This window comes from Balaenoptera acutorostrata, chromosome 15, assembly GCF_949987535.1.
Source record: "Balaenoptera acutorostrata chromosome 15, mBalAcu1.1, whole genome shotgun sequence".
Lineage (NCBI taxonomy): Eukaryota > Metazoa > Chordata > Mammalia > Artiodactyla > Balaenopteridae > Balaenoptera > Balaenoptera acutorostrata.
The window spans coordinates 23,857,340-23,884,257 of NC_080078.1; the positions used below are offsets into that span (position 1 = coordinate 23,857,340).

Consider the following 26,918-nt stretch of genomic DNA (forward strand, 5'->3'; position numbering starts at 1 on the left):
ACATGCCTACCACCTCTCTATGCAAATTCTATTGAAATGATAGAAAAGTTAAAAGCTAAAAGACCCATAAAGCAGAGGAAAACAAAAAAAGTCACCAAGGACAGACCAGAAATACAGAGGGATTTATGGAAAATAAAAAGCAGAAATAAAAATATGAAAAGATTAAAGAAAGATTAAAATATAAAAAGGGGTTGGAGAAAACCCCAGTTTAAAACAAATTTGGCAGAGGACTTCCTCAGAGCTTGTGGTAGTTCTGAGGATGCCCGGAGCTTAGAGACAGCAGATACGAAGTGTCTGGAAAGGGCAGCTGGGTGATTATTTGACTTTGCTAGATGTCAGAAAACCTCAAAGCAACACCTGCAGACCTCAGAAGAGGTAGTTAGAATACAGAGTCTTTGGCCCACTCAAACCCGCATTCAAGTAGAAAGGCAAAATAAAAGACATGTGGGAATGTGGAATTACTTAGAAGGCTGACCATCCTGAGATCTACTCTAAAATGATGTCTTATCGTCTGCTATAAAACGAGGAAGTTGTAAGTAGGATACATTTAACAAACACTGGTGAGCAAAGAAGCCAGTCAAACTTAATGTGTATGTCCAAAAAAATTGCTTTATGCCCCTGAATTGTACATTTAAAATGGTTAAAATGGTTTTTTTAACCACAACAACAAAAAAATCCCAATTGTTTCTAACCATTGAAAGGAGGCACCCAGACGTGTAGGGTGGGTAGAAGTGAAGGCTTTCTCAGATTTTTTTCCTCAGGTGAATAATACATATATAGATTAACTCTAAACATTAATCTTAGAAGTCAGCCAATTTTTTCTGTGAAAGGCCAGACAGTAAATAATTTTGGCCTTGCAGGCCATACAGTCTGTGTCCCATCGCTGCAGTTGTAGCGGGAAAGCAGCCATAGATAATATGTCACCAGTGGACATGGTTGCACTCCAATAAGATTTTATTTATGAAAATGGGAGGCAGGCTGGGCCTGCAGGTCGTAGTTTGCTAACTGCTGATCTAAAACATATATGTGTATATATGTATATGTGTGTGTTAAAATATGCTTGTTACAAATTTAAGGGTAACAAATGTTTAAGATCTGTATGAAGAAACTATAAACATAGACATAAGCATAGATATGCTATTCCAGGAGCAAGGAATGGCCAGTGCAAAGGTCCTGAGGTGGGTATGCAGTTTGGCATGTTTGTGAACAATCAGAAGGCGAGTGAGGCTGGGGGCACTGAGGAAGGCGGGGGAGAGGTAGAAAATGAAGTTGGAAAGCTGGCCAGGAGCCAGATCTCAGAGGCCATGGTAAGGTAATGGCTCTGGAATTGATCAGCAAAGAAAGTCAATCTACGTGTACAGCCTTATCATTATAAACACCACTGTAACCAGGAATTGGTCAGGGCACTAGCCAGGAAGAAGCAATAAGGACACAATTTGGGTAGTTTTATACTCTGTTTATCAAAACTGTGGGGTCACCTCTAGCACATACAGTGCCTTTGTGGGAATCACAAAAAGACACCCCTTCCCAGCCAATGAACTGCCAAAAACCAACCCCTCCACTTCCATTTGGGTGGCTGAATTACAAAAATGCACCTGCTCCTCCCGGATGATTCAGTGGGTACTCGGCCTCACAGTTTGACTCATGGGAACACTGGATGATATCAGTCCCCACACAACGCCTTAGTCAAGAACATTTGTGCAGTGCACAACCTGCCCATCTGTACATCTCATAACTGAGAACTATGTTAATCCTCAGGCTGGGAGCAATTGGAAAAGATAAGCCATTACTCTGAGCAAAAGGCAGATGTACTCAATAATTGTATTTCCTCAGGGCTCTTTGGACTTCATGGCTATTAACCCATACCATAAAAACACACTTTACTCTTGAAATTCTTTCTGGAAAACAGAACTTTGATACTTGAGTGTAACCTTTTCTAGCTTCCATCCATTTCCCTCCATAAAAATGGAAGCTGGTGTGGGGAGTGATAGCCACACTTACCGGATCAGGAGGACACAGACTTCATGCCTTGGCACCTCATAGTGCTCCACCAGCCTGAACATGGAGTAGAAGCGAGGCACGACCAGGTTGATGCAGGACACAACGAAAGGCAGTAACAGTACCGCCCCGGGGTTCCCGTGGTTCGCCACGAACTACAGGGGATGGAGGGAGAGAATCAAGATGCCAACTGTACACTGGACCCCTCTCTGCCTGACTCAGAAGACCCCCCCACCCCCGCCGTCACAATGGGAAAACCGCAGAAGTAGATCCTCTGAGGTTAGCTATTAAGGTACCATTTATCCAGCACTTACCCTGGGCCGAGAATTACCCACATGATGCTTTAATTCCCACTACAGCCCAGCAGGTGGGTGTTAATAGACTTAACTGATGGACAACCTGAGGCTCAGAGAGGTGAAGATACTTGCCCAGGGTCACCCAGCTAGGAAGTGGCAGATTCAAACCCAGGTCTATCAGACTCAGGGACCTGAGCTCCAACAGCCATTCTGCGACTTTACTTTGCTTACCAAGAGGTTTGGAAGAATGCGAATGTGCTCCTGGCCTTTGGAACAAAAGCTTGAGTCACTGAAGCTACCACACAAGGGAATTTCTCCTCCCCTCTCCTGCATGCCCTTGTTCATTTCACCAGGCTTCGCCTGTCCTCAGGTGCTGAATTAGGGGCAAGGGGAGCCTCTACTAGCACATGCTGCACATTTGTATGAGGGTCAGAGGGGCGTCCCTGCCTTCAGGTGTTTGGCTGGAAGGAAGCCTGGGCTGCCCCTCTGCCAGACGCCCTTGGGGTAAGGGATTCCAGTGGATTTATCGATGTCTGACAATTTCCCATTCCCCACCCCCAGGCCTGACTCTGCCTCTATCTACCTCTAGATGGTTTTGAAAGCACCACATGTACTTCTGGCAGTATCTTTGGAGCCAGAGTAACCTAGGTTCAAATGCTGCCCCCCTCCCCATGCTTATAAGCTGCAAGGTTTCGAACCAGATGCATAGCTTCTCTGAGCCTCTGTCCCAGTCTGCATGATAGGGAGATTATCACGTAACCCACAGAGACACTGTAAGAATTAAGTGAGACCAAATAAGGGAACGTCTAGCCGCAGGGCTGCTAAATGACACGGCTGGGGGCACCATTCACGAGAAACTGTAGCTGCCAGTGAATGCGACCCCTGGAGTTGTGCAGAGGGTTGATCCTGCCTGGCACAGGCAGATGTTCAAACAATGGGAATGATTCCACTTCTACCTCCTCTCCTCCTTAGCTGCCCTCCTTCACTTCAGGTAAGTGTGAAGAAAATCTTCCAGGTCAAGGAGAAACTCAGAAGTCTCCTTTATACCTACAACTGCCCTGTCACAGCTTCCACCCTAGGTAGGCAGTGCCAGACCCCAGAGGACAGCGATTCAATTTTGTCTCTTTCAGGGAAATCCTTAATATGGTTAATGACAAAGCCTTAGGTTTATATAATCTCACACCCATTTTCTTGCTGGCTCCTTCGGTTTTTCATCCATTGGGTTGAGCACCTACTACGTACCAGGTATTGGGCCAGGTGCCTCACTATTCTTTTGAAGAGACAAATGCATAAACAAGCATTTTCAATGTTGCATGTGACCAGCGCACAGGGAAAGATTGCAGAGTCAGGCACACCTAACTCAATCTAGTAAGGGTGGTGATGCTGAGAAAAGACTTCCTGGAGGAAGTGTCACTTGTGCTGAGGTCTAGAGGAAGAAAAGGAGGAGCTTGCCAGATGAAGGGAAGTGGGGGAGGGCAGTGCAGGATGAATGTTTCCCATCCAGAGATGAGGAAAAACATGGTGTGTTCAGGGAACTATGGACACACCATTTAGTGTTGCTGGTGTGAGATATGGGTGGCTGTGGGGTGTTGAGGCTAGAGATGCGGGCAGGGGTCACATCACAAAAGATCTATCAATCATGCCATGGAGGATAGATTTTATATTTAGAGTAATGGGAAGCCATTAAAGAAAGTGACACAATCAGACCAACCTGCACCACAATTCTAGGGGTTGGCAAAATGGGCTAAAATTAGTCCCATTTTCCAGAAGACTGAAACCTACAGAAAAACAGTACTTTGTCCACCCAGCTAATTAGTCTCAGAGTTCATATCATTAAAAAAAAAAAAAAGAAAAAGCTAACATTCCTTCAATCACCCACGGTACCAGGCACTAAGTAGACTCTCCACATAACTTTTCTCTAGTCCTGACCACACACCTACAAAGCAGGTAGTCCCAGTTTACAGGTAAGGAATCCAGGGCTTGGGAAGAGTAAATCACTTGCCAAATTCCATCTGTTCACAATACTTATTGAGTGTCTACTCGGTGCCAGGGGCTATGAGAGACATTAGGGATATAATAATAAAGGAGGAAACCAGAACCTGATCCCAGGTCTGTGGCCAAAGTTCCCATCTCTCCACTAGGCCAGCTTCCCACTCTGAGGTGTTCACACACGTCACCTGGGTATGTTCTTGTGATGCAGATTCTGGGTCCGTGGGTCAAGGGAGGGACCCAGGATTCTGCATTTTTTAGCAAACTTCCCGCTGGTGCCGATGCTGCTGGCCACGACCCCAGTTTGAGTGGTGGGCTCTCCCCTCCCCTCCCCCTCCTGCATCCCGTCCCTTCACCTGCTTCTCTGTGCTCTGGACCCTGGAGTTCCTGCCTCTCTGGTTACCTCTGAGTTGTTCTCAGCCAGGTAATAAACGGCTGTACAGCAGGCAATGCTCACTCCAGTAGAGACAACCCAGGCTGCCAGGTGGGCAGCGAAGCGAATCAACCGCTGATTGAGTGTTAACTTGACTTTCTCCTGACGGATTTCTGACAGGTTCTCCTGTAAACACAAGGAAATCAAGTTCACCCGCAGACCCACTCCACGGTCAGCAAAGATTCCCCCCCAGGTCTTGCTGCCCCTAGTGACACAAACCCACCCCAGATCCACAAGAAAGAGGGGGAAAGTGCACAATGAACTTGGATTAAGAGACCTGTGGGAAAATCTCTAATGGGCAAGACCCCCATCATTTCATTAACTACATCTTCCCTCTCAGAGAAACAGATTGGGACCATGATCTTGGGAAAATACATTGAGGCCATAGAACCTCCTTGAAGAATAAGGCTGTGTGTCTACACCAGGGAACCCTCTTGTCAAAGCCCCTTCGTCTATAAATTCTGCTTGCTCTTTTTTTTTTCTTTTTTGATATTTTTTTCTATAGACCGGGGTTTGTCAACCTTAGCTCTATCGTCATGCAGAGTTTGATAATCCTGTGACAGGGGGGCTGTCCTGTGCACTGCAGAATCTTGAGCAGCATCCCTGGCCTCTACCCACGAGGTGCCAGGACCACACACTCCCTGGCTGCAACAACCAAAAAAGCCTCCAGACATTGCCATGCGTCCCCAGGGCAAAACCGCCCCGAGTTGAAAACCACTGGATAAAAATTTAAACCTGGAACTGTGAGGTCGAGAAGTATTTACATTTAGACCTTTGTTAGAAATTGTTAAACTGTCCTCCGGCGAGCTTATATCAATAACAAAGCCACCACGTTGTGTGAAAATGTCCATTTCCCTACACCATCACCGGTCCTGGGCATTTAAAATAGATTTAGGGTTTTTTTGCCAATATCATGGAGAATTTAAAAAAAAATTCATTATTACTTTAAGAAAAGTTACAGACATATTGAAGGAGGAGCGAGGACTGGCCATGGGAAGGGGTGTAAAGCTAGCTTGCCTTACCCTTATCTCAGTGCTCAGATTCTTCTGTTTCAGCTTTACAGCGCTTTCATGAGTGACGGTGAAATCCCAGCAAAAGATGAGTTTAGCAATCCGTCTGGAGTAAATGTGTGGGTTAATTAAGTTGTTCCGGAAATACCTGGCCATGCTAGGGAAGGCAGAAACCAAAATACCCAAAGGTTATTAGGACAGGCATTGGGGGTGCAGGGAGTATAACAAAGAAAAGTCCCATCATTAACGGTGAAAGGCAACATGGAAGAGTTAGCCCCAAGTTCTTCTGGAACAGGGCAACAGCAAACAGAATAGTCAGGAATGCCGGCTTTGGGATCTGACTTTGTAATCTTAGATTGCCAGCTGGGGGATTTTGTCATTTTAACTGTTCTGACCCTCAGCTTCCACCACTATATAATGGGGAGAATAATGGTTCACACCTCACAGAGTTATTATGGGAGTTGTATTAGTTTCTGCTATAACAAATTGCCCCAAACTTACTGGCTTAAAACAGCACTTATTTATTCTTACTGGAGGTCAGAAATCAGAAAATGGGTCTAAAATCAAGGTATTGGCAGAGTTGTATTCCTTCTGGAGACTTTAAGGGAGAATATGTTTCCCTGCCTTTTTCCAGCATCTAGAGGCTGCCTACATTCCCTGGCTTGTCGCGCCTTCATCTTCAAAGCCAGAAGAGTAGCATATTCCACTTTCTCTCTGACTTTGACCCTCCTGCCTCCCACTTTCAAGGACTTTGGGATTACATTAGCCCATTTTAAGATCCTTAATTTCATCAATCAAAATCGCTTTTGCCAAAATAATAAAAAAATTAAAAATTAAAATTAAAAAAAAATTTTTAAATCCCTTTTGCCAGATAAGGTTACATATTCACAGGTTCTGGGGATTAGGACATGGACATCTTTGAAAGGGGGAGCATTATTCAGCCCACCACAAGAGTCAATGTAGCCCTTAGGGCAGTAAGCACACGATAAAGGCAGCTGTTACTATCATGGAGATGTCAGTAGGATTCAGTGAAACTGGGCCCAGGAAGCACTTAGCACTAAGCCTGGCATGTAAAAAATGCTGAGTAAAATGGACACTACCTTTCCAAAATTTGCCACCACTGAGTAATAACAGCTTAAGAAACAGAAACATTTCCTAGTTTGATAGGACAAAACAGAATCTTGTTTTATTTTGGATGATCGTGCTGGCAGTGAGGTTGTTATGGGATGAATTGTATCCTCTAAAAATTAATATATTGACGTCCTAACCCCTAGTACCTGAGAAATTGACTGTATTTGGAGATAGGGTCTTTACAGAGGTAATTAAGTCAAAGTGAGATCATTTTAGGTGAGCCCTAATCCAGTATGGCTAGTGCCCTTATAAGAAGGGGATATTAGGACTCAGATATGCACCAAGGGCAGATCACATGAGGACACAGTGAGAAGGCAGCTGTCTGCAAGCCAAGGAGAGAGGCCCAGGAGAAACCAACCCTGCTGACACCTTGAACTTGGACTTATAGCCTCCAGAATTTGAGAAGAAAAATTTTTGTTGTTTAAGTCCCCCAGTCTGTGGTACTTTGTTTCAAAGACCTAGTAAACAATAGGTTTAACAGATTGAGCATCTGTACCTCCTCTTTCACCGTTGTCAATTGACAATGGTCAAAACTACTTGAGTTGGGGCTTCCCTGGTGGCACAGTGGTTGAGAGTCTGCCTGCCAATGCAGGGGACACGGGTTCGAGCCCTGGTCTGGGAAGATCTCACATGCCAGGGAGCAACTGGGCCAGTGAGCCACAATTACTGAGCCTGCGTGTCTGGAGCCTGTGCTCCGCAACAAGAGAGGCCGCAATAGTGAGAGGCCCACACACCGCGATGAAGAGTGGCCCCCGCTAGCCGCAGCTAGAGAAAGCCCTCGCACAGAAACGAAGACCCAACACAGCCATAAATAAATAAATAAATAAATAAAAGAAAGTCTTTCTTCTTAAAAAAAAACCAAAACTACTTAAGTCATTGCATACTTATTTTCAGACTGACAAATTTCTTTAAAAGCACATGAAAACTTCTCTTCCTCTATCCAAACTTATACTTTATGTTCTAGGACAAGGAACGATCAGACAGCAATAGAAAGTTGAAATTGCAGAGAAACTGTTTCTCCAGTAACTTTTGAGTCTCTTGAATTTTGCCTAAATCTAAAAAGAGCTTAGAATCAGAAAATGCAGACATTCTATACCTGAAGAGCAAACTGAAAAAGCAGACAACCAAGCACGCTCCGATTGTGAAGATGTAGGCCAGCTGCATGTTGTAGGAGGTCCCACTGTTCCCATGCTGGTTTGCAGTATTGGTGTAAAAGCCGTAGTACATCACTGTGTCCGTAAAATAACCCTGAAAGGGACAATAAACCCCAGGTCAGGTGGATCTCTTGAGAAAACAATGAATGACTATGGTCTGCACAGTTGACCTGTTCCGTATGCAAGAAGTCTGCACTGGTCAGTGTAGATATTTTGTTTGCCAGGAAAGAGGCACCCAAGGCCACTGAGAACCTAGACATCGTATCACTAGGCTCTCAGAGGTGGAAAGGAATCTCAAACCAACATAACTTTACAATGGAGGGACCCAGCGATCACCACCTGGACCCAGTGACCAAGCCAAGCATGATTAAAAGCAGGACAGCCAGCCATTTTGTGCCTCTGTCCTCTATCAAGTATTATGGTCAAACAGGTTTAAAACGAAACAAATCAAGCCTTTAGGTCTAAAGTTCAATTTACAGGAAATAAGGAGTCTGTATAAACTAGAGAAACAAATTAGAGAGACCCGGAGGAAACAATTTGACAATTGTAGAAAGTAGAACATTGGAATCTGCATGACAACTGGCCTGGTTTCTGCAATAAGCCCATGTCAAGAAAAAAGGAGGAAGGGACTGAGGAGATCATTCTAGATTAATAGAGACTTCAGAGAAAAACAACTGAATGCAAAGAGAGTGTGGTCTTTGCTTGGATCCTGGTCTGAACAAAAAGCTATGAAAGACATTTGGCGGACAACTGGGAAAATTTGAATATGGTCTGGATTTTAGATGATATTAACTTTTAATATTGCCAGGTGTGATAATGTATATGCCTGCAGGAAAATGTCCTCATTGTCCAGAGATGCATATTAAAGAAATTCAGCTGATGTCTGTGATTTACTGTAAAATACTTCAAAAAACAATAAGATAAAACAAATTTGGGAAAATGGTAGCAATTTAAAATCTGCGTAGTGGGTCTTTGGGTGTTTATTTTACTACTCTTTATTTTCCTGTATGTTTGAAATTTTTCATAATAAAATGTTTCATATATACAAATATACACAATAATGAGAAAAAAGTGAAGGATAAATTGACACAATAATTCCATTTGAATGTGTCTATCCCAAGGAAAAAAAAATTTTAACAGAAAAAGAAAAAAGAAAGACGAATGGAGGAACCTTACTGTGAATGCTCTACTACAAGAGTAGGCAAACTCTTTCTGTAAAGAGCTAGATAGTAAATATCTTGGGCTTGGCCAGCCCATAACCGCTCACCTCTGCTATTGTAGCAGGAAAGCAGCACAGACACGGAAACAAATAGTTGTGGCTGTGTTCCAAAAGAACTTAACCGAAAAGACACCGAAATTTGAATTTCATATAAATTTTATGTTTCACAAAATGTTATCCTTCTTTTCATTTTTTTCCAACCATTTAAAAACGTGGAAGGCAATCTTATTTTGCAGGCTATACAGATTTGGTTCTTGGGCTGTAGTTTGCTTATCCACAGAATCTCAGTGGCAGAAATCTCTTCTAGAAGGTAAACTCACAAGGCAGGGGCTATGTGCTTCAGTAAGGAGCTAGGTAGATATACCGTGGTTGTTAATAAAAAGAATAATATGGATGTATATCCATGCTCAAGATTCATAGTAATGCAAAAAAAAAAAAGTTGCAAAGCAAGATTTGTAGTATCTCATCTTCTTTTATTAAAAAAAAAAAAAAGTTTAACTATCTATCTACCTATGTATCTATGACTGTATAGAAAGAAAAATGGTGGACAGAGGTACACTCCAAACTGGAGAGTTAGACAAAAGAAGGAGGGTAAAATAGACTTTCTCTTAGTTTGCTCTCTTCTATACTAGGAATTTTTTTCTTAAGGAGGACTGTATTTTGTAGAAAGAAATAAAAGAAAGAAAAGGTAGATCTGTGAACACCAGTATGAGATGTCCGCTACATATTAGGTGGAAGAAAGCAAGTCATAGGCAGTCTATAGGAATAATTCATCTTTTGTTAAAAAAAGATGCATATGTCCATGCACAATGTGTCCATTTGTGTGCAGAGAAGAGGATTCTGGACAACAAAAAATGTTAACAACATGTTCACCTCAGGAGACAGAAATTCTACTAGGCTGTGTATATGTTACTTTGGGGGAAAAAAAGAAATCATTTTAAACACCCTCTTTCCCCATCGGTTGACTCCCAGGCAAAACGAGAGGCCTGGAAGGGTGACGGGCAGACCTGTCCCTGGGTCTCCAAGGTGTGAACTCCGGGCAGGGGATGGAGCACTTACAGCCCCGGTTAAAAATTCCAGTCCAGTGAATCGGAGGTGGTTCTTCTCGGCCATGGTTAACTGAGGGATTATGATGAAGCTGAAGGTCACAATGAACAAGAAAATGTTGAACTTCAAAAGCCACCTCAGAAAGTTGAAATAGGAGAGGACGCTGGTGCCGAACTTGCCTCCGATGACCTTGAGTGTTTTCTGCCACAGGCTGATGGAACTGAACAGTTCCGACAGACTGTTCTTGGATCTCCGGCATGCCTGCGGGTAGATACAACGTGCGCGGCTGGACCATCCCTCAACAAATGTCTACTGAGCAGGCTCCAAAATAGCAGCAATGGCCACTGTTTCTAGAGCGGTACGATGCGCCAGGCGCCACGCTAAACGCTTTTGCAAACGTTATCTCATTTAATCCGCAGGACCACCCTCTAAGGTGAGTGCTATTATTTATTACCTTCCCAGGTTTGCTATTGAAGGTGACACTCACAGTGGCTAAGTTGCCCAGATAACTCAGCGACCTCGTAGACTTTCCCATGCCTGTCTGTTTTCCCCACACCTAGACTGACCCAATTTCTACGTCTTTCAAGGAAATAGCCCTGAACTTTGGTTCCTCCTCCCCGTGGGTCCTTTCTCATCCCTACTCTCCCACCTCCCTGGTTTCACCCTACTCTGTGCCCATTTACTGACCGCAGTAAAGACCGATTTACCAATGAAATGGAATTCAGACACTGAGCACAGCCGATGAGCTCCAGGATACGACGGGGCTGCTTACTTTTCTCTTTGTCAACAATTTTCCTGTGGGAAAGGGCAGAAGAAAGTGAGAGATACCAATGTTGTATTGCATTCATTCCCCAAATATTTCCTGAGTGCGTGCGATGTGTCAGGCATGGTCCCAGGTGGTGAGGTAGAGATGGATTTCCTCAGCTCATGGAGCAGACATCCTAGTTGGAAGAGAAAGAAAATAAACAATAAATAGAAAAATAAAGTGGGTAAATGATATAGGATAATAGAAGGTGAGTTGTACTATGGGAAAGAAAAAGGAAAAACAGAGTAAGGAGGTGGGAAATGCTGGGGTGAAGACCGTGGTACAATTTCAATAGTGCAAAGTGTTTGCGCCAAGTCTTAAAGGAGAAGAGGGGTTAGTCTATGGATAAGGGAGTGTCTGAATATAGGGAACAGCCAGTGCAAAGCCCCAAGGAGACCAAGACAGCTGGAATGGAATGAGTGGGGGAAGGGTGAAGGGTGTGAGTGATAACCGTGGGTAGGTGGGTGGGGTCCTATAAGTCAGTGGTTCTCAACCTAGGAGATTTTGCCCCCAAGGGACATTTGGGTAAGTCTGGAGACTTTTGGGGTTGTCAAACTGGGGGTAAGGAGGGCACTGACATCTAGTGGGTAGAGACCAGGGATGCTGCTATACACCCTACAGTGAACAGGACAGCCTCCCACAACAGAGAATGATCCAGACTCAAATGTCAGGTTGAAAATCGTGCTGTAAAGTCTTTCGGGCCATACAAGGTCTGCACTCTGTGACAGAGGAGGCCATGCAGAGTTTGAAACGGAAGAGTGTTTTCAAAAAGATCCATCCGCAGTTTTCTCTTTACTTCTCCATGAACGCATGGCATCTCCTTTGCTCTGGCCCCTTCCTGGCTCTCTTTTGTCCACCCCAAAGGTCCACCACCACATCACCATCTTCCAAGGCTCAGCTCACAGATGCCCCCTGCTTTGCCCAAGGGAACTATATTTCTCCTTCTAATCCTCCCCCTGCAATCTCCTTCCACCTTGATTTGGCCTGATTTTCTTTCTGCCATTTATAAGTTACTTGTTGACCAATCTATCTCCCCTGCCAGACTCGGAACCTCAGAACAATTGCATCATTGAATTATGTATTAGCAATTGCATCCACTCTACTAGTTTCTGCCAACTGCTACAAACTGCAAAAAGAAAAAGAAAAAGGCTGAGGAATGGTAAATGTAAGAAGGGCTGAAGGCTTAAACAGCCCTCGCTCTTGTTTTTGAATTCCTGGGCTTAGAAAGCTTCTGAGGTTTTGTTTGTTTGGGTTTTGTGCTCCCCTGCCCCAGCGCCTTGTGGCTTGCAGGATCTTAGCTCCCTGGCCAGGGACTGAACCTGGGTCGAAGCAGTGAAAGCGCCCGAGTCCTAACCACTGGACCACCAGGGAACTCCCTGCCCTCACCCCCTCACCTTTTTTTTTTTAAACAGTAGTTTGAGATTTACAGAGAAGTTACAAAAAGAGAACAGAAAATTCCCATCTACTACTCACCATTTCCCCCCTTTAACATCTTACATATCCATGGTAGGTCTGTCACAACTAAGAAACCAACACTGGTGTCTAACTTTTACCTAAACTCCAGACTATTCCAATTTTACTAGTTTTTCCACAGGTGCCCATTTTCCACTCCAGAACCCATGCAGGAAACCACATTGCATTAATTGTCATGTCTCTTTAGAACACTTTAGCATGTGACCGTTTCTCAGACTTTCCTTCTTTTTGATGACCTTGACAGTTTTGAGGAATACTCCTCAGGTATTTTGAAGAATGTCCCTCGATTGGGGTTTGTCTGATTATTTTGTCTGGTTAGACTAGGGTTGCTGGTTTTAGGAGAGAGTACCATAGAGGGGAACTCCTGATCACATGACTTTCCCTGGGAATGTTAACCTTGACCACCTGGTAGTATTAGCCTGACTTCACCCCTGGGAAGCTACTTCCCTCTTTCCACGCTCTGCTCTCAGGAAGCAGGTCACTAAGCACAGCCCACACTCCAGGCAACCAACACAGATTGTGTGGAATTCTTCGGTAGGAAGATTGTCTCTTCTCTTGCATTTATTTATTTCTTATCTTTCCAACATGGGACAAGAGTAGAAGATTGAGGTTTCCATGAAATCTGAGCAAGAAGAAAAGCTTTTGGTCCATACCTAAGGTTCCTTTTCTCTTCCATGGTCCTTGGCTGATTCCTGATGGCTTTAATTCTGTCTCTAGATGTCATGGGTATCAGAGATGCAATTAACTTTTGTCCTGCAGAAAAAAAATGGAGTTTATTTTTTTCTCCTTTAACAGAATAATAGCATTTGAAAATATGGTGCTGAAGATAGAGCATGTTTTTATAAGAGCACAAAGAAAGAAGAATATATGTACTCAGTGATCCCAAAGGTCACAAATAAAAACAAGAAGACGGCACGTACACGTGTGAAATCTCGAAGCCAAAGAAAATGATAGTTTGCACGCAATTCTAATTCAGTGCTTTCCTTTTTCCCACGACAAGGAACAGTCACCAAAGCTGATGAGACCCAGAATGTTCGGTCAGCCTGGCTCTCCTCCCTCTGTAATTTCCCGCATGGCTTTCTCTTGCCCCCTGAACTCCAGGCCCAAGCATCTTCTTGACTTTTCTTGACTGTTGTCTTGTGCTCCTCCATCCCCTGGAAGATGAGGACTCCCCCCCTCCTCTCCCAAGAACCCAAATTCCCACTTTGGGTCAGCGTGGCAGATACTGTTGGTCATCTATCCCGCAGTCAGCTCTCCTTTTTGACAGAATCCCAATCTGGTTCAGAAATCTACGGCCGTCTCTCCCATGGCCCTGGGCTTCTGCAGGGTGGGACCCATCTCCAGGCACAGGGGACAGATCCCAGTGAATCCAAGCCTATCTTGATGGTCCCAGCCCCCTTGCAGGTGACCTGTTCAGGCCCAGGCATGTGACACGTTGGCCAATGTTCTGTGAGGGGTGGTCTGCTGAGGAGTTTCTTGGAAAAGGTTTCTTCCCTCTCAAAAAAGCAAGACTCAAAAAACAAGGAAAAGGCAGTCCCTTCTCGCTCTGGGTGGTGTTGTGTCCGCATGTAACGCCTGGCACTGCTGTCCCCGCTCCAGTAACAGTGGAGGGACAGCTGGGGGCCCGCCGGGGCGGTGACCGGGAGCGGGCTGGCTCCTGGCCCTGTTAGGGAGCTGCACGGAACTCCTCGTTTCAGTGACATAGCTGAGGTGGAGAGAGAGTTCCCAGAAGAGGGCCACCAAATCACTCGGCTGAAGATGAGGAGTTTGAGTGCCTCCTGAGAGGGAAGTGGGAGTAGACAGAAAGGAAGAAAGGCGAAGGAGGGAAGAGGAAAGAAACCTGGTTTCATGGCGGACTTGACAAAAGAGGCATCCCTTGTTGCCAAATCCAGAGTGGAGAGGGATAGGACCAAAGCAGGACAGGATGGTGGTTAAGGTGTCAGGCTTGGGAATCAGGCAGACCTGCATTTGATCCCAGATCTGCCACATCATTTAATTTCCCTGAGCCTCAGTATCTTCATCAAGCAAATGGAAATGGCAGGCATGCCTGTCTCATGGGTGTGGAGTGTGGCAAGTAAATAAAACTAAACTCGATGGATGACAAAAAGGCAGAACACTGGGCACATGAAATGCGCTTGATCAAGGTAAACTCCTTCTTTGGTATCAGACGTTCTCAGAGTGACCCCTTCCGCGGCCCTGAGCATCCTCAGGTCATCTACCAAACCTCCACCCTGATCGAAGTCTTAAAACCAAAACCCTGTGGGCAACTTGGAAGGTGCTGTTCCCGTTCTAACTCCTCTGCCCCAGGGTCTCACTACCTTGGATGTTCTCATGTGAAGTACGAAGGGTGTCTAAGCCCATGCTTTCTGAGCTATGAAGGGTCTGAGAAAACGATTCATTCACAGGTGTTGAAAACCGTAATAACTGCTTGCCCTTTTTGTCATTCCAATTGCTGAAAATCTGAGAGTCTGTCACATCAATGTCAGAAATGGAGGAGACCAAACTAAAGCTTGAGTTCGCCAGTGTCTTTTCTGGAACAATCTGACTTGAAGATGGATGGCTTTGGACCCCAGATGGGACATTCTCAACCTCAACGATGATTTCATTCACTTGGTCACCAGACAGCATCTCTGGCTTCCTCCAAGCCTTACTCTCCACCAGGGTGGGCCTCCCAAGACCTCATACAGCAATCACACTGGCATTGTTGGGAACCTCCAGGAAAAGGGATGACAGCCACAGAGAGCCACCCCATTCACAGTTTTTAATGCCAGGATGAGATGGACAAAGCTAGCCCCACACAGATCATAGCACAGTCCCCCACATCTACACCGGAGGGGTCTCCTCGTGAAGAGGTGTGGTTTTTCTGCAGAGACTACTGTCGCAGTAGCTAGGTAAGAGACCAGAAACAGAATTCTTTATTGAAGACAATGGGATTCTAGAAACAGAAGGCAGAGATTCTTCTAAATGACTCATAATGAAAGGGCAAGATTTTCTTTTTAATTTGGTGTCTCTGGTCTAAAACTCATGTTTTATATTTATAGTTTTATGTGCCTATGTAAATCCAGATGGGTTTATAGTGAAACAATTATTATCTCCTGACTGTCTTGGGTGGCCCACCCTGCTGTCTGTCTGCTTCCCAATACCCATTCTCTCTTTTTCTCATACCAGCGGAAGCCTCCTTTCTTGTGCAGACACTGTGCTCAGTTAAGACTCTCCCAGCTTCCTTCGTGGCAAAGGCTGCCTCCTTTGTGGCAAAGGGTGTCTCCTTTGCAGCCAAGGGTGGACCTGTGACCCCGTTTTAGCCAATAAGATTGTGGCCTCCAGGAATGCTCTTTAAAATGTGACACTTTGTCTGATTTCACCTTTATCGCTTCACCATTTCGCCTTCTTCCTGACCAGAGGCTGCCATTTTGAAAACAAGAGGTTAAATGTTCACCCTCTAAGGATGGTGGAAAAAGAAGTTTTAGAAGGAGCCTTAGGCCTTGAGATCATCACGGGCAGAGGTGCCACATAAACTTTGGACTGCCTCCTTTCGTACTTCTTGTTACAAGAGGAAAATAAATCCCTTTATTGCTAAACCACTGTCCTGTTTCAGTGCTGGGCACCTGGACGCAATTCCTACCCAATAGACCTGATCTGGAAATCACCTTGGCCAAGCTGTTTATTTAATAGTTGGAGAAATTGAGGTGCAGAGGAATGAACTGACCCCCCTCCTCATCACACTCTCATTAAATGGCAGGATTGGACTAGATCTCTACCTCTTCTCCCCACACCAACGATAATTACCAGTAACAATACCTGCCGTTACTGCAGGCCAACTACTTTAAATAGAGTATATTATTTAATTTCCACAATCACCCTACGAAATAAGTACTATAATAAACCCCATTTTATAAGAAAACTGAGGCCCCAAAAGGTGATTTGCCTAAGGTCACAAAACCAGCAAGTAGCAGAGCTAGGGATCAAACCCAGGTCTGTCTGGTCCCAAAGCAGGGCCTTTTAATCACCTCACCCTGGTCCTCTCCTGTAACAAGATGCTGATGTATCACTCATTCATTCATTCATTCATAAATGAATGAATATTTATGAGTACCTACTATGTGCCAGGCACTTCCTAGATGCGGGCATGATCCATCAGAGTGACACTCTATCAGGAGACTGTCCACCAATTATAAATGATTTGAGAATCAGAACTGGTGCAAAGCAAAATGGTGAAGAAAGCCAGGTTCATCTCTGGGTCCTCTATTTGTTTACTTCTCTCTGCCTCCTGGGGACTCCTCTTCCACCCAGAGGCCCTAATCTTCATGCTGGCCAGAGAGAGCATCTTAGGAGGTTTAAAGGCATTTCTTTTCCCCAGTAGTTAAAGCCATTCCCTGCTCTCGTGGGAACCAAATGGAGAACATGACCGTTTATATCCCCATGGTTTTCTCTCCCAGGTAGTGACACCTACCCCTTGAAAGATACAGGCCTCCTTGATGAGGCTCTTAAAGAATGAGGCTACAGGCTATCACCCACGCTAGGGGGTCAGAAGGTGAGGGATGGTTTTAAGTCATGGGGCCCCGCAACTTGCGTTGTTACTTAGAGGGCGTCTTCGGTTTATTCCTCGTTTTTCACAGGTTTGCCTTTAACTTCCAGTATTCTCTGGCCTCTCTCCTCTAATGCTTTTTTATTTCTCAGCCTCTGCCTCTGATCAGACCTTCATCACAGCACACAGTGATCCTTATAGAGCTTCCTAACCTGTTTCAAAGCCTTCTCCAATCTGATTACTCCTACCCTCCACTGTCATAATAATTCTATGATTATTCAGAAAAATTTGGCTCAAGGCACTGCCATCTCACCAACACATGTATTAGCCACGGGATGGACATGTGACCCAGTCTTCTCTCCTATGTGAAAATGATTGGTTCATGTGTAGGCATGTGTCCCAAATGGGGCTGGAGAGAGTCTCAGCACTGACTGACAGGCCTAGAAAGAAAGGAAGACTTTCCATGACATTGCTGAGCTTTGTGTGTGTGTCTAGGCCTGCTGCTGTCACGCTCCCTGGCCTGCAGGGAAAGCCTGACTGGTTGAGATGAATGAGGTGAAGCTTAAAGAGAAGCTGCATCAAGCAAAGATGAGAAATAGATGGAGAAAAAAAATCCAGGTGGCCCTGAGCCCCTGGCTTCAGACTCAGAGGCCCTGGTTCCTGTGACTCATACAACAAATATCTCTGAGCACCTACTATGTGCCAGGCACTGTCCTAGGTGCTGGAAGGTAATTCTACCTTCAGTTCTTTGTTTCCCCATATCCTTCCCACCACACAAGCCTTGGGCCTGGGTGAGTTGGGTTTCTGTCACTTGCAACCAGAAGAGTCCTAGTGAAGACACCCTGATATCCAAAAGAGAAAAAAATTGCATGTTTAAAAGAAAACTCCATTATGATAAATTAAGGAAGTACTCTATCAGTTACCACACCAGAGGCCAAGAGGAAATGGCACTGTCTGCATTGCCTTGAACACATTCCTTCTTTACGGCTGATATTTTGGGTCACCGTCCATTTAAGCCTTACCTTGGGGTGACGTGTGCCAATCATGTCCAGACAAGGGTGGGTCTCCATAAGCTTGGCTGAGGCCATTGTCACCCACATAAGCAGGGTTCACTGGAATGAAGAGACAAGAGACAATTAATCCCACCACACTAGATGTTACTGAGCACACAGTGGTCAGTAAGACTTGTTAATGGGTCACAAATCAGAGTTCGAAAAATACTTGTCTGGAGGGGGAGGGATAAATAGATGGATCTCAGAGGGTTTTAGGACAGTGAAAATACTCTGTGTGATACCATAATGGTAGCTCCATGTCAATATATATTTGTCCAAACACATAGAAGTTACAACCCAAGGTGAACCCTAATGTAAACATGGACTTTGAGTGATAAGGATGTGTTAATGTAGGTTCAATTGTAACAAATGTCCCACTCTGGTGGGGGACTCATAACGGGGGAGGCCATGCACATGTGGGGCAAAGGATATGTGGGAAATCTCTGTTACCTTTCCCTCAATTTTACAGTGAACCTAAAACTTCTGTAAAAAAATAAGTCTTCTAAAAATTGAGTAAAAAAAAAAAAGCTTGTCTAGGTGATTACAAAGCTTCCTTCTAGTTCTAGCATTTTATGATGACACCTGAATAAATTTGAAATTTGGCATGATTTTCTTAGAGACAGAGTCCACTTTCAGCATCTACACGACAGTGTCACATTTCAATATATTTTTATTCAACTCATGGTAAACAATGAAGGCTAAACTCCTCAACAGAGAAAACGGAGCACATTTTGATGGAGATGTACAAAATTATACTGCAGGAGGTTCTGGAACTTCTTGCCAAGGATCAGTTCCTGGCTTTGCTGCTTACTAGCTGCATGCTCTCTGGCATGTTACTTAATGTCTCTGAGCTTCAAAGTCTGTAAATCAGGGATAATAATAAGACCTTTGCATAGGATTGTTGGGGACATTGAATCAGTTAGTACATGTAAAGTGCTTAAAATAATCCTGGAACATAGCAAATTCTTAATATATATTAACTATCGTGGTAAATTAATTGTTTTTCAGCAAATATTACACTTCCTCCACCTTGGAAACCTCCATTGAAGTTGGGCTTGCTCATGTGACTTGCTTTAACCAGTGGAACATGGTAGAAGTGACAGTTTGCTAGTTCCAAGTCAAGGACTCAGAGACATCGTATGTTTCTGCTTCCAGCTTATGCCATGGGAAGAAAATGGCCCAGGTTAGCTCACTGGGTCAAGAAGGACACTAGACCTAAATAGAATCTGTGACCTCAAATCAGGCACAGCCAAACCCAGCCTGGTTCAGTCAAACTCCAAGCAAACCCACAGATGCGTGGGTGAGAAATAAATGATGTTTATTGTACAACATTGGGTTTTGGAGTTGTTTGTTATGAAGCATTCCTGTGGCAATAGCCAACTGATACATCCCTTACAGTTGTTGCTATTAATTCAGTTAGCATTGCTCAAGCACCAGCTGTATGCTAGGCACTAGGAAAATCACATAGAGCCTTGGAGGATACATGGGTGAAATGGGTTCTCCTTAAGGAGTGCATAGCCTAACAGGATGGCATATCACTGGACAAATGAATGCCGGCACAACGACCTTAGTCCTAAAAGGAGCCCAGAGAAGGAAGCCACACTTTATGTGACCACTTTTTAAAATAGCTTTCTAATTCCAGTTCTATGGAGCTTGTTGGTCAGGAATCCGCATTTGCCCTGGTCCTACCCAGAAGTAATGCGGGGTCAGAGAGACTAGATTCTGATACTGGCTCTTTTGATGTAGTAGCTGGGTGACCTTGGGCACGTTTCTCTCTGAGCCTCAGTTTTCCCCTCTGTAACGTGGAGAGCTGTAGTGTCTGTCTGAAAGGTGGCCGCAGATGAAAGAAGACTGTAAAAGTAAAGTGCTTGGCAGGGTCTCCAGGGCATGGGAAACACTCAAAACCTGCTGGGTGTTATTAGCTCTGCTTGCATTGGGGTGGGGCAGTGTTTCTGAATCTTTTTTTTTCATTACTGCCCACCTAAGTAGTCTTTTTAGACATTTCTTCCTTATTGCCCTCCCCCATGATATTTTAATACCACAGATATACGTATAACTATATACATATACTGTATGCATCTCTGCTTTATACATAAAAAGAGGAAGGTTTTTTTCTGGCCTTTCAATAAATTTTCGCCCCTTGGGATTGATATGCCCCACTGAGAATGCCTGGCCTAAAGGTTCGGAATAGCCCAAGTGAATGTTCCCTATGCAAATGTGTAAGAGTCCGCGTTTTTCCTTAGTGCGTGGCAATGCATCTCACCCCCTCCTCCCTGCCTTCTTCAATCTCTTCCCCACCCACCCCCTCAGGGCTGAGCAGTCCTCCCTCTGCACCAACCAACACTTGGGTCCCTCACTCTGTTCATGCCTGAACACTCCTTTTTCCAGCTCTCACGGGCTCTGAATTCCTATAACATTGACTTGTGCCATGAGCTGGCTTCTTCTATCAGACAACAAGTTCCTTTTTCCTTCCGGAAGATGAGAACTGGTAGAATCTCCTTTACCTCCTAGAGTTAAACCTTCACACACAGCAGATTCTGAGAATGACGTGATTTTTCACGTATTGTCAGTCTGTTTGCTAATTTTCTTTAGTCTTGATGTGCTGGTGTCACCTACTCACTTAGGCTTTACGAACCGTGAGGACAGAGCTACTTCTAACTCCCTGTGCCCCCAGTAGGTTCCAAAGACGCAAGTGCTGACCATCTGAACACCTTCAGGATGTGCTGAACTAAAGCTGGACACTGGCAGCCACACAAACTGAATCTAGTCCACCAGTGGTTTTGTTTGCCCAGCTCAGGGATTTTATTTATTTATTCAAAAAATTATTTTGGAGTATGTGAAAACCCAGATTTCTGGCTTCTTTAGAAAAATCTGAGGATCTGGCCACACTAAGCCCATCTTCCCACATCACGGCGATGGGCTGAACCTGACCTTCAGTCACCTCACACAGGCACAACCCCTGCCCAACCTGCTTTGATAATTGATGACACTGCTTGTCTTCTCTAGACCCTGTATGTTCAACCCTTGTAAGGTGGGTGTTTGAAGAAGGAGGGATAAACCAATTCTTCTCTTGCTGATCTTTAATGATTGGTCCCAAGCCCACTGAATTTTACTTTCTTCCCAGGATATGATTCTCTTCTTAACAAATGCTTACCATAGCCACTTCCAGGAGCACCTGGCACAGAGGGGCTGTACGGATTTGCCATCTCCCTGGATTTCATTTCAATGCTTTCAGGATAATCTCCATCCTTTCTCCCAAGGATGCCGAAGGGGTCGTCACCCTCACGGTGAAATGAGGGCTGGATAGAAGATGCTCTGCTGAGCATTCTGAAATCCCAAAATGATGGATCAATAGTCATCCAATAGCGTAGTAAAGATAGTCATCCATCCATCCATCCATCCATCCATCCATCAATTCATTCATCCCACAAACGCTGACTGAATGCCAACCATGTGTTAGGCATGGGCAATGAGGTGACAACACGAAGTTAAAGACATGGGTTGTCTACCCTCAAGGAACTCTCAAGACAGTCTGGCCGAGCTTATTAACCACAGCCATAAGCAATTATAATACAAGTAGCAACTGATGAATATAAGAAGACAGGACGGGCTTCCCTGGTGGCGCAGTGGTTGAGAATCTGCCTGCCAATGCAGGGGACACGGGTTCGAGCCCTGGTCTGGGAAGATCCCACATGCCGCGGAGCAACTGGGCCCGCGAGCCACAATTACTGAGCCTGCGCGTCTGGAGCCTGTGCTCCGCAACAAGAGAGGCCGCGATAATGAGAGGCCTGCGCACCACTTGCCACAACTAGAGAAAGCCCTCGCGCAGAAACGAAGACCCAACACAGCCATAAATAAATAAGTAAATAAAAATTAAACTTAAAAAAAAAAAAAAAAAAAAAGAAGACAGGCCCAAGGAGTTCAGAGGAAAGAGAAGAGAATTTGGGCTGGGAGTCTGAAGGGAAATCTACATGGAAAAGAGACATCTGAGCTGGGATTGGAAGGATAAATTAATACATAGTTAGGAGGAGGGCATTCCAAGGATGAAGAACAGCACAAATAAACATGTGAAACCAGAAAGTGTTGAATATATAAAAGGAATGCTATGAAAATCAATTAACCTGGAGCAATGATTCTCAATTTTGTGTATATACCTATTCCCAGGCCTCACCCCAGACAACTAAATAGAATCTCTGAAAGTTGGGCCCAGGCATTTGTATGATTTTTAAGTCTCCCCAGGTAATCAGATAATTCTAAGCATCAGCCAAGGTCAAGAACCACTGACCTAGAGTACAGGGTTCAGGTAGGGAGAGGATAGCAGAGGTGGGAGGAGGTCAGTCAGGCTGGGCTTTGGCTGGCATCTTACATTAGCTCAGCGCATCCTCACGCTTAAATGTTCTCACAAGTGAAGTGTAGTCTTTCTCCCAAAGGTTATGAAGAACAATGGAAGATGAGAAACAAGGCAGTGACAAGGTCAAAGGTATATTTTTAATGAAGAGCCAGGCAGTGGGGGATGAGACCAAGGAGGACATTTTGACCTGGTCCTATTAAGCCACCTATTTAGGTTGTATTTAGCATTACTCCTGTAGGCATTTGACCTCACTGTGCACCCAAATCCCATATCCTTGTTCCCAGAGGTAAATAAAAGCCATTAGTCTTTGTTGAATTCATAAATATTACGAGTAGAAATAGTACATACAAAATAAAACTTGTATTGGTTGAAATTTCATATGGTAAATTTGTTATAGGTTAAGAATAACCTGAAAAATAAATAAAGAATCACATCTTGTTGGCAACATGAACATTAAGAAACTTAACCCAGGAAAAACGAAGTTTGGCAAAACTGTCACCCAAGACTAACACTCAACGACCCAAACTGTACCTAGTAAAATTTGTCAATGACCAAAATTGATGGAAGATTAAAATCTTTTTGACAAAATTTAGATCTATCATATCTGAACCAGGAAAAATTGGACTTGAAAAAAAAAAAAACCTCCTTAGAGGAATACCAACCACGGCGAAAACTAATCAATGAAACTTGATGAAAACAACAGTGCAGAAGATCAATGAGCCAAATCTACTCTAAACATGAAAAGTGATCAATTCTGACAATAATTTCAGTAAAATAAAGATGGAAGTGGAAAAAAATCAGGAGTGGCTCAATCATCTTGTATAAAAAAATTGAGGAGTTGAATGAATTTCCTGGAGTTAGATCTTCAAAAGACTTTCTTGATTAAAATGCCTTCCTGTTGGGCTTCCCTGGTGGTGCAGTGGCTAAGAATCCACCTGCCAATGCAGGGGACACGGGTTTGAGCCCTGGTCCGGGAAGATCCCACATGCCGTGGAGCAACTAAGCCCGTGCACCACAACTACTGAGCCTGCGCTCTAGAGCCCGCAAGCCACAACTACTGAAGCCTGCACGCCTAGAGCCTGTGCTCTGCCACAAGAGAAGCCACCGCAATGAGAAGCCCAGGCACCACAACGAAGAGCTGCAACTAGAGAAAGCCCGTGGGGAGCAACAACGACCCAACTCAGCCAAAAATAAATAAATAAATTTATAAAAAAAAAAAAAATGCCTTCCTGTTGATATAATTCTGGTTAAAATGTTTGGGTTCATAACTATCATCTTAACCCTAACCTCACTGGCGAAGTAGCAGTGTCAAAACAGTGGGGATCTAAATGTCTTGCAGGGATTAGACAGGAAGAAATAGGAGACTGGGATGGATGTTATTTGAGCAAGAAGTGACAAAAGATTATGTTCAGGTAAGGGCTTGAAGCCTCAGGCTGAGAGTCCAAGGACCAGGTGCGGTATACAGGTAGGCATGAAAGTTTCACCATAAATTCATGTCATGGAAATAACCATACATGTCCTTATCCCAAACATCGTCAACCAAGTTCAATTGACTTAATGATCTAGCCTTCATCCTCCAGCCCCAGTGGAGGGAGATTCCGGCACTTACTCCCTGGTCATTTCCGGGTTCTCTGAAGAGCCATAATCATGACCATTCTCAGCACCTGGGTAATCGGGCTCCCCCCAGAACTTTGTAGAGTTCCCATAGTCCTCAGCGCCAGGATAGTCTGGTTTCCCAAAAAAGTCTGGAGAGTTAGATTGATTCTCAGCATCTGGATAATCAGGTTCTCCCAGAGTGTCTATGTACGGATTGATTCTGGAACCAGCATATTCTGGATTCCTTCTGGAGTCTGGATGGTTGGAATTGGCTCCGGGGCCAGGATAGTTAGAGTTTCCCTGAGCTCCAACGTAGTCTGGTTCTCCCAAGGAGTCAAGATAATCTGGATTTGTTCTGGAGCCTGCATAGCTTCCACTGCCTTCGGAACCTGCAAAATCAGGATTTCGTTGATATGCAGAGTAGTCTGGCTCTCTGGATGAGCCTGGGTGATATGGATTGCTCCAAGATCCAATATAATCTGGCTCTGCCAAAGACTTGGGATTGTCTGGACGTCTGGACCCTGCAGAGTATGGATTGCTCCCGGTGCCAGGGTAGTCTGGATTACTCCAAGATCCAGGATAATCTGGTTCTGCTAGAGCCCCAGGATAGTCTGGACTTGTTCTGGAGTCTGCAGAGTATGGGTTGCTCCTGGTGCTGGGGTCATCTGAGTTGTTCAGAGGACCTGGAGGATCTGGATAATGCTGAGTTTTCAAATACCCCTGAGTATGGTTCTGAGACCCATAATAGTCAGGGTAATCTGGATCCTCCTCATAAGCATTATTCCTGTAGGCAGACATGTTTACCCTGGAGTATTAAAATGTTCCTGCCTCTGCAGTTATTCAGGGATCTCTTTCTTTATCTGAAAAACAAAAAGGAAGGAAAGGTCAGATTTTTTTTCCCTTTCTTCCCTGCAAAGATTGATGGTTATTTTCCAGTACCTGTTCTTTTTTCTCTCACAGATGGGGACACAGCTGCCCAAAATAAAGACTATGTTTCCCAGCCTCCTGTGCATCTAGGTACAGCCATGAGAGTGGTCAACGAGATGTGAGCAGAAGTGATATACACAACTTCCAGGTTGTGCTGTTAAAGGGAAGGGGTATTCCTCCCTTTCTCAGTCTTCTCACTTCCCGTGAACTGGACTGTGGAAAGGATGGGGCGCTTCTTGGCCATGCACACACAGGCAGCACCCCCCCTAGGGAGAGCAGCAAAACAGCCTGGGTTGTTGATGATTTCACAGATCAGTGCCCAATATCAGCTTGGGCTTTTATGTAAAGAAAGAAATAAACCATTATCTTGTGTAAACCACAGTTTTTTGGATCTGATACTTTTGGCCAAACTTATATCCTGACCAATACCTTCTGCTGGGGAGGGGAGCAATGAACCAAAAGATTGGAAGAAACAAGGACTTATTGAGCACTTTGATTGCACTTGTTCTTGGGTTCAAAGCATAAATTACTATGAGCGCACAAAGGAAGAATGATTAATGGTAACTAGAGGGCTTGGGTAAGGAGACAAGCACTACCATCCCTTCCAGTTTGAAAATATGGTTTTATGAGTTCTATGAGCTGTAATCTATAGACACAGCATACTTTCAAATCAGAAGTGATGGGGTTTTAATTTCTAAGTGAACTGACTATCTGTTGTTTTTACTTGCCTTTTACCCGTTTCGTCTTCTTTTGGCATCAATGCCCTGATTTTCCTCTGGGCATCTGCTCATGGTCAAGGCTGATTGCATTCCTGACTCCAAGGATGGTCACATGACAAGGTCTGGCCAATCAGTGTCCACCATACCCCTGGCCACAGTGTTTGGTTCAGGAATGGGCACATAACCCAAGTCAGTCTTCCAGGACCTTGACGGACTAACTGGGAAAGATGTGCTCTTATTTCACTAAGTTGCTTTGGAGATAGAATATAAGCCTGGAACTTCCAGTGTAGTGTCAGTCAGAACAGCAAAGAAAATAAGTAGGGGAGAAAATTTAAAGAAAGAATTAATAGGATTAGTGGACTGACCTGATACAGGAAGGGTGAGAGCTAAGGAAAAGAAAAGACAGAAATACCTCCACAGTTTGAGCCAGCATGATTAGATAAATGGCAATGCTTTTGAAAGAAGGAAGTAGACCATTTTTCAAGTTCAGCCAATGTTTACAGGTTTATCTCTATGTGAACAAAAAGGGTTAGACTTTTTGTTGAGTAATCGGAGCTAAAGAATTAAACTTCTGCCATGACCTATAGCCTTAGAATGTTTATTTGCCAACTCAATTCCATATTTCTCAGTATAGCAGAAGTCAATTTTTCATTATCTTGTCCCTGCCCAACAACCACTTCTCTCTTTTGTGGCAACATTTTCCTCTCAATCCATGTCAGCCAGGTGTAGACGTGTGACCCAATCAGAATTATTTGCTTCTTGGCCACAGTGATTGGGTCGGAGCCAGTGAGACTCAATTCTGGGAGTTTTGTCAGAAATGTTGAAAGAGAGAAGTTCTCTCTTTTGACCGGACTTGGAGTTAGGAAGTTATATGCCTGAAGCTGCCAGAGGTCACCAGGCGAGAAGACCTGCCTGAGAGTGGTACCAACAGGGAACAGAACAGAACCAAGAGATAAACAGAAAGAAGGATCAAATGTTATGACACTGTTTAAGCACCTGAATCCAGCCATGCCTGAAGGCAGCCAGCCACTGGATAGTTGAGTCATTACATTCCCTTTTTGACTTAAGTTGGTTTGAGTTGGTTTTCTGTCATACGCAAATGAAAGAGAATTTCAGCTAATACGCTGAGTTTTACAAAAAGAAACATCTGCACAAACTGAGTGCTATAAAGACTAAATGCTGGGCTTTATCAT

The 26,918-nt window shown here is 44.3% G+C and overlaps 1 protein-coding gene across 1 annotated transcript in view; it reads right to left on the reverse strand.

The window, feature by feature from the left end:
- The window catches only part of TMC5 (transmembrane channel like 5), a 57,883-nt gene that overhangs the window by 16,336 nt on the left and 14,629 nt on the right, over positions 1-26,918 (reverse strand). Inside the window, exons 2-11 of the mRNA XM_007188317.3 lie at positions 24,093-24,939; positions 21,287-21,459; positions 18,103-18,192; positions 13,209-13,308; positions 10,985-11,072; positions 10,290-10,538; positions 7,954-8,105; positions 5,739-5,883; positions 4,687-4,842; positions 2,002-2,153 (exon numbers count right to left, since the gene is read on the reverse strand). Of these exons, the coding sequence (XP_007188379.2) occupies positions 2,002-2,153; positions 4,687-4,842; positions 5,739-5,883; positions 7,954-8,105; positions 10,290-10,538; positions 10,985-11,072; positions 13,209-13,308; positions 18,103-18,192; positions 21,287-21,459; positions 24,093-24,877 (2,090 nt within the window). The 5' untranslated portion in view covers positions 24,878-24,939. The remainder of the gene's footprint in view (positions 1-2,001; positions 2,154-4,686; positions 4,843-5,738; positions 5,884-7,953; positions 8,106-10,289; positions 10,539-10,984; positions 11,073-13,208; positions 13,309-18,102; positions 18,193-21,286; positions 21,460-24,092; positions 24,940-26,918) is intronic.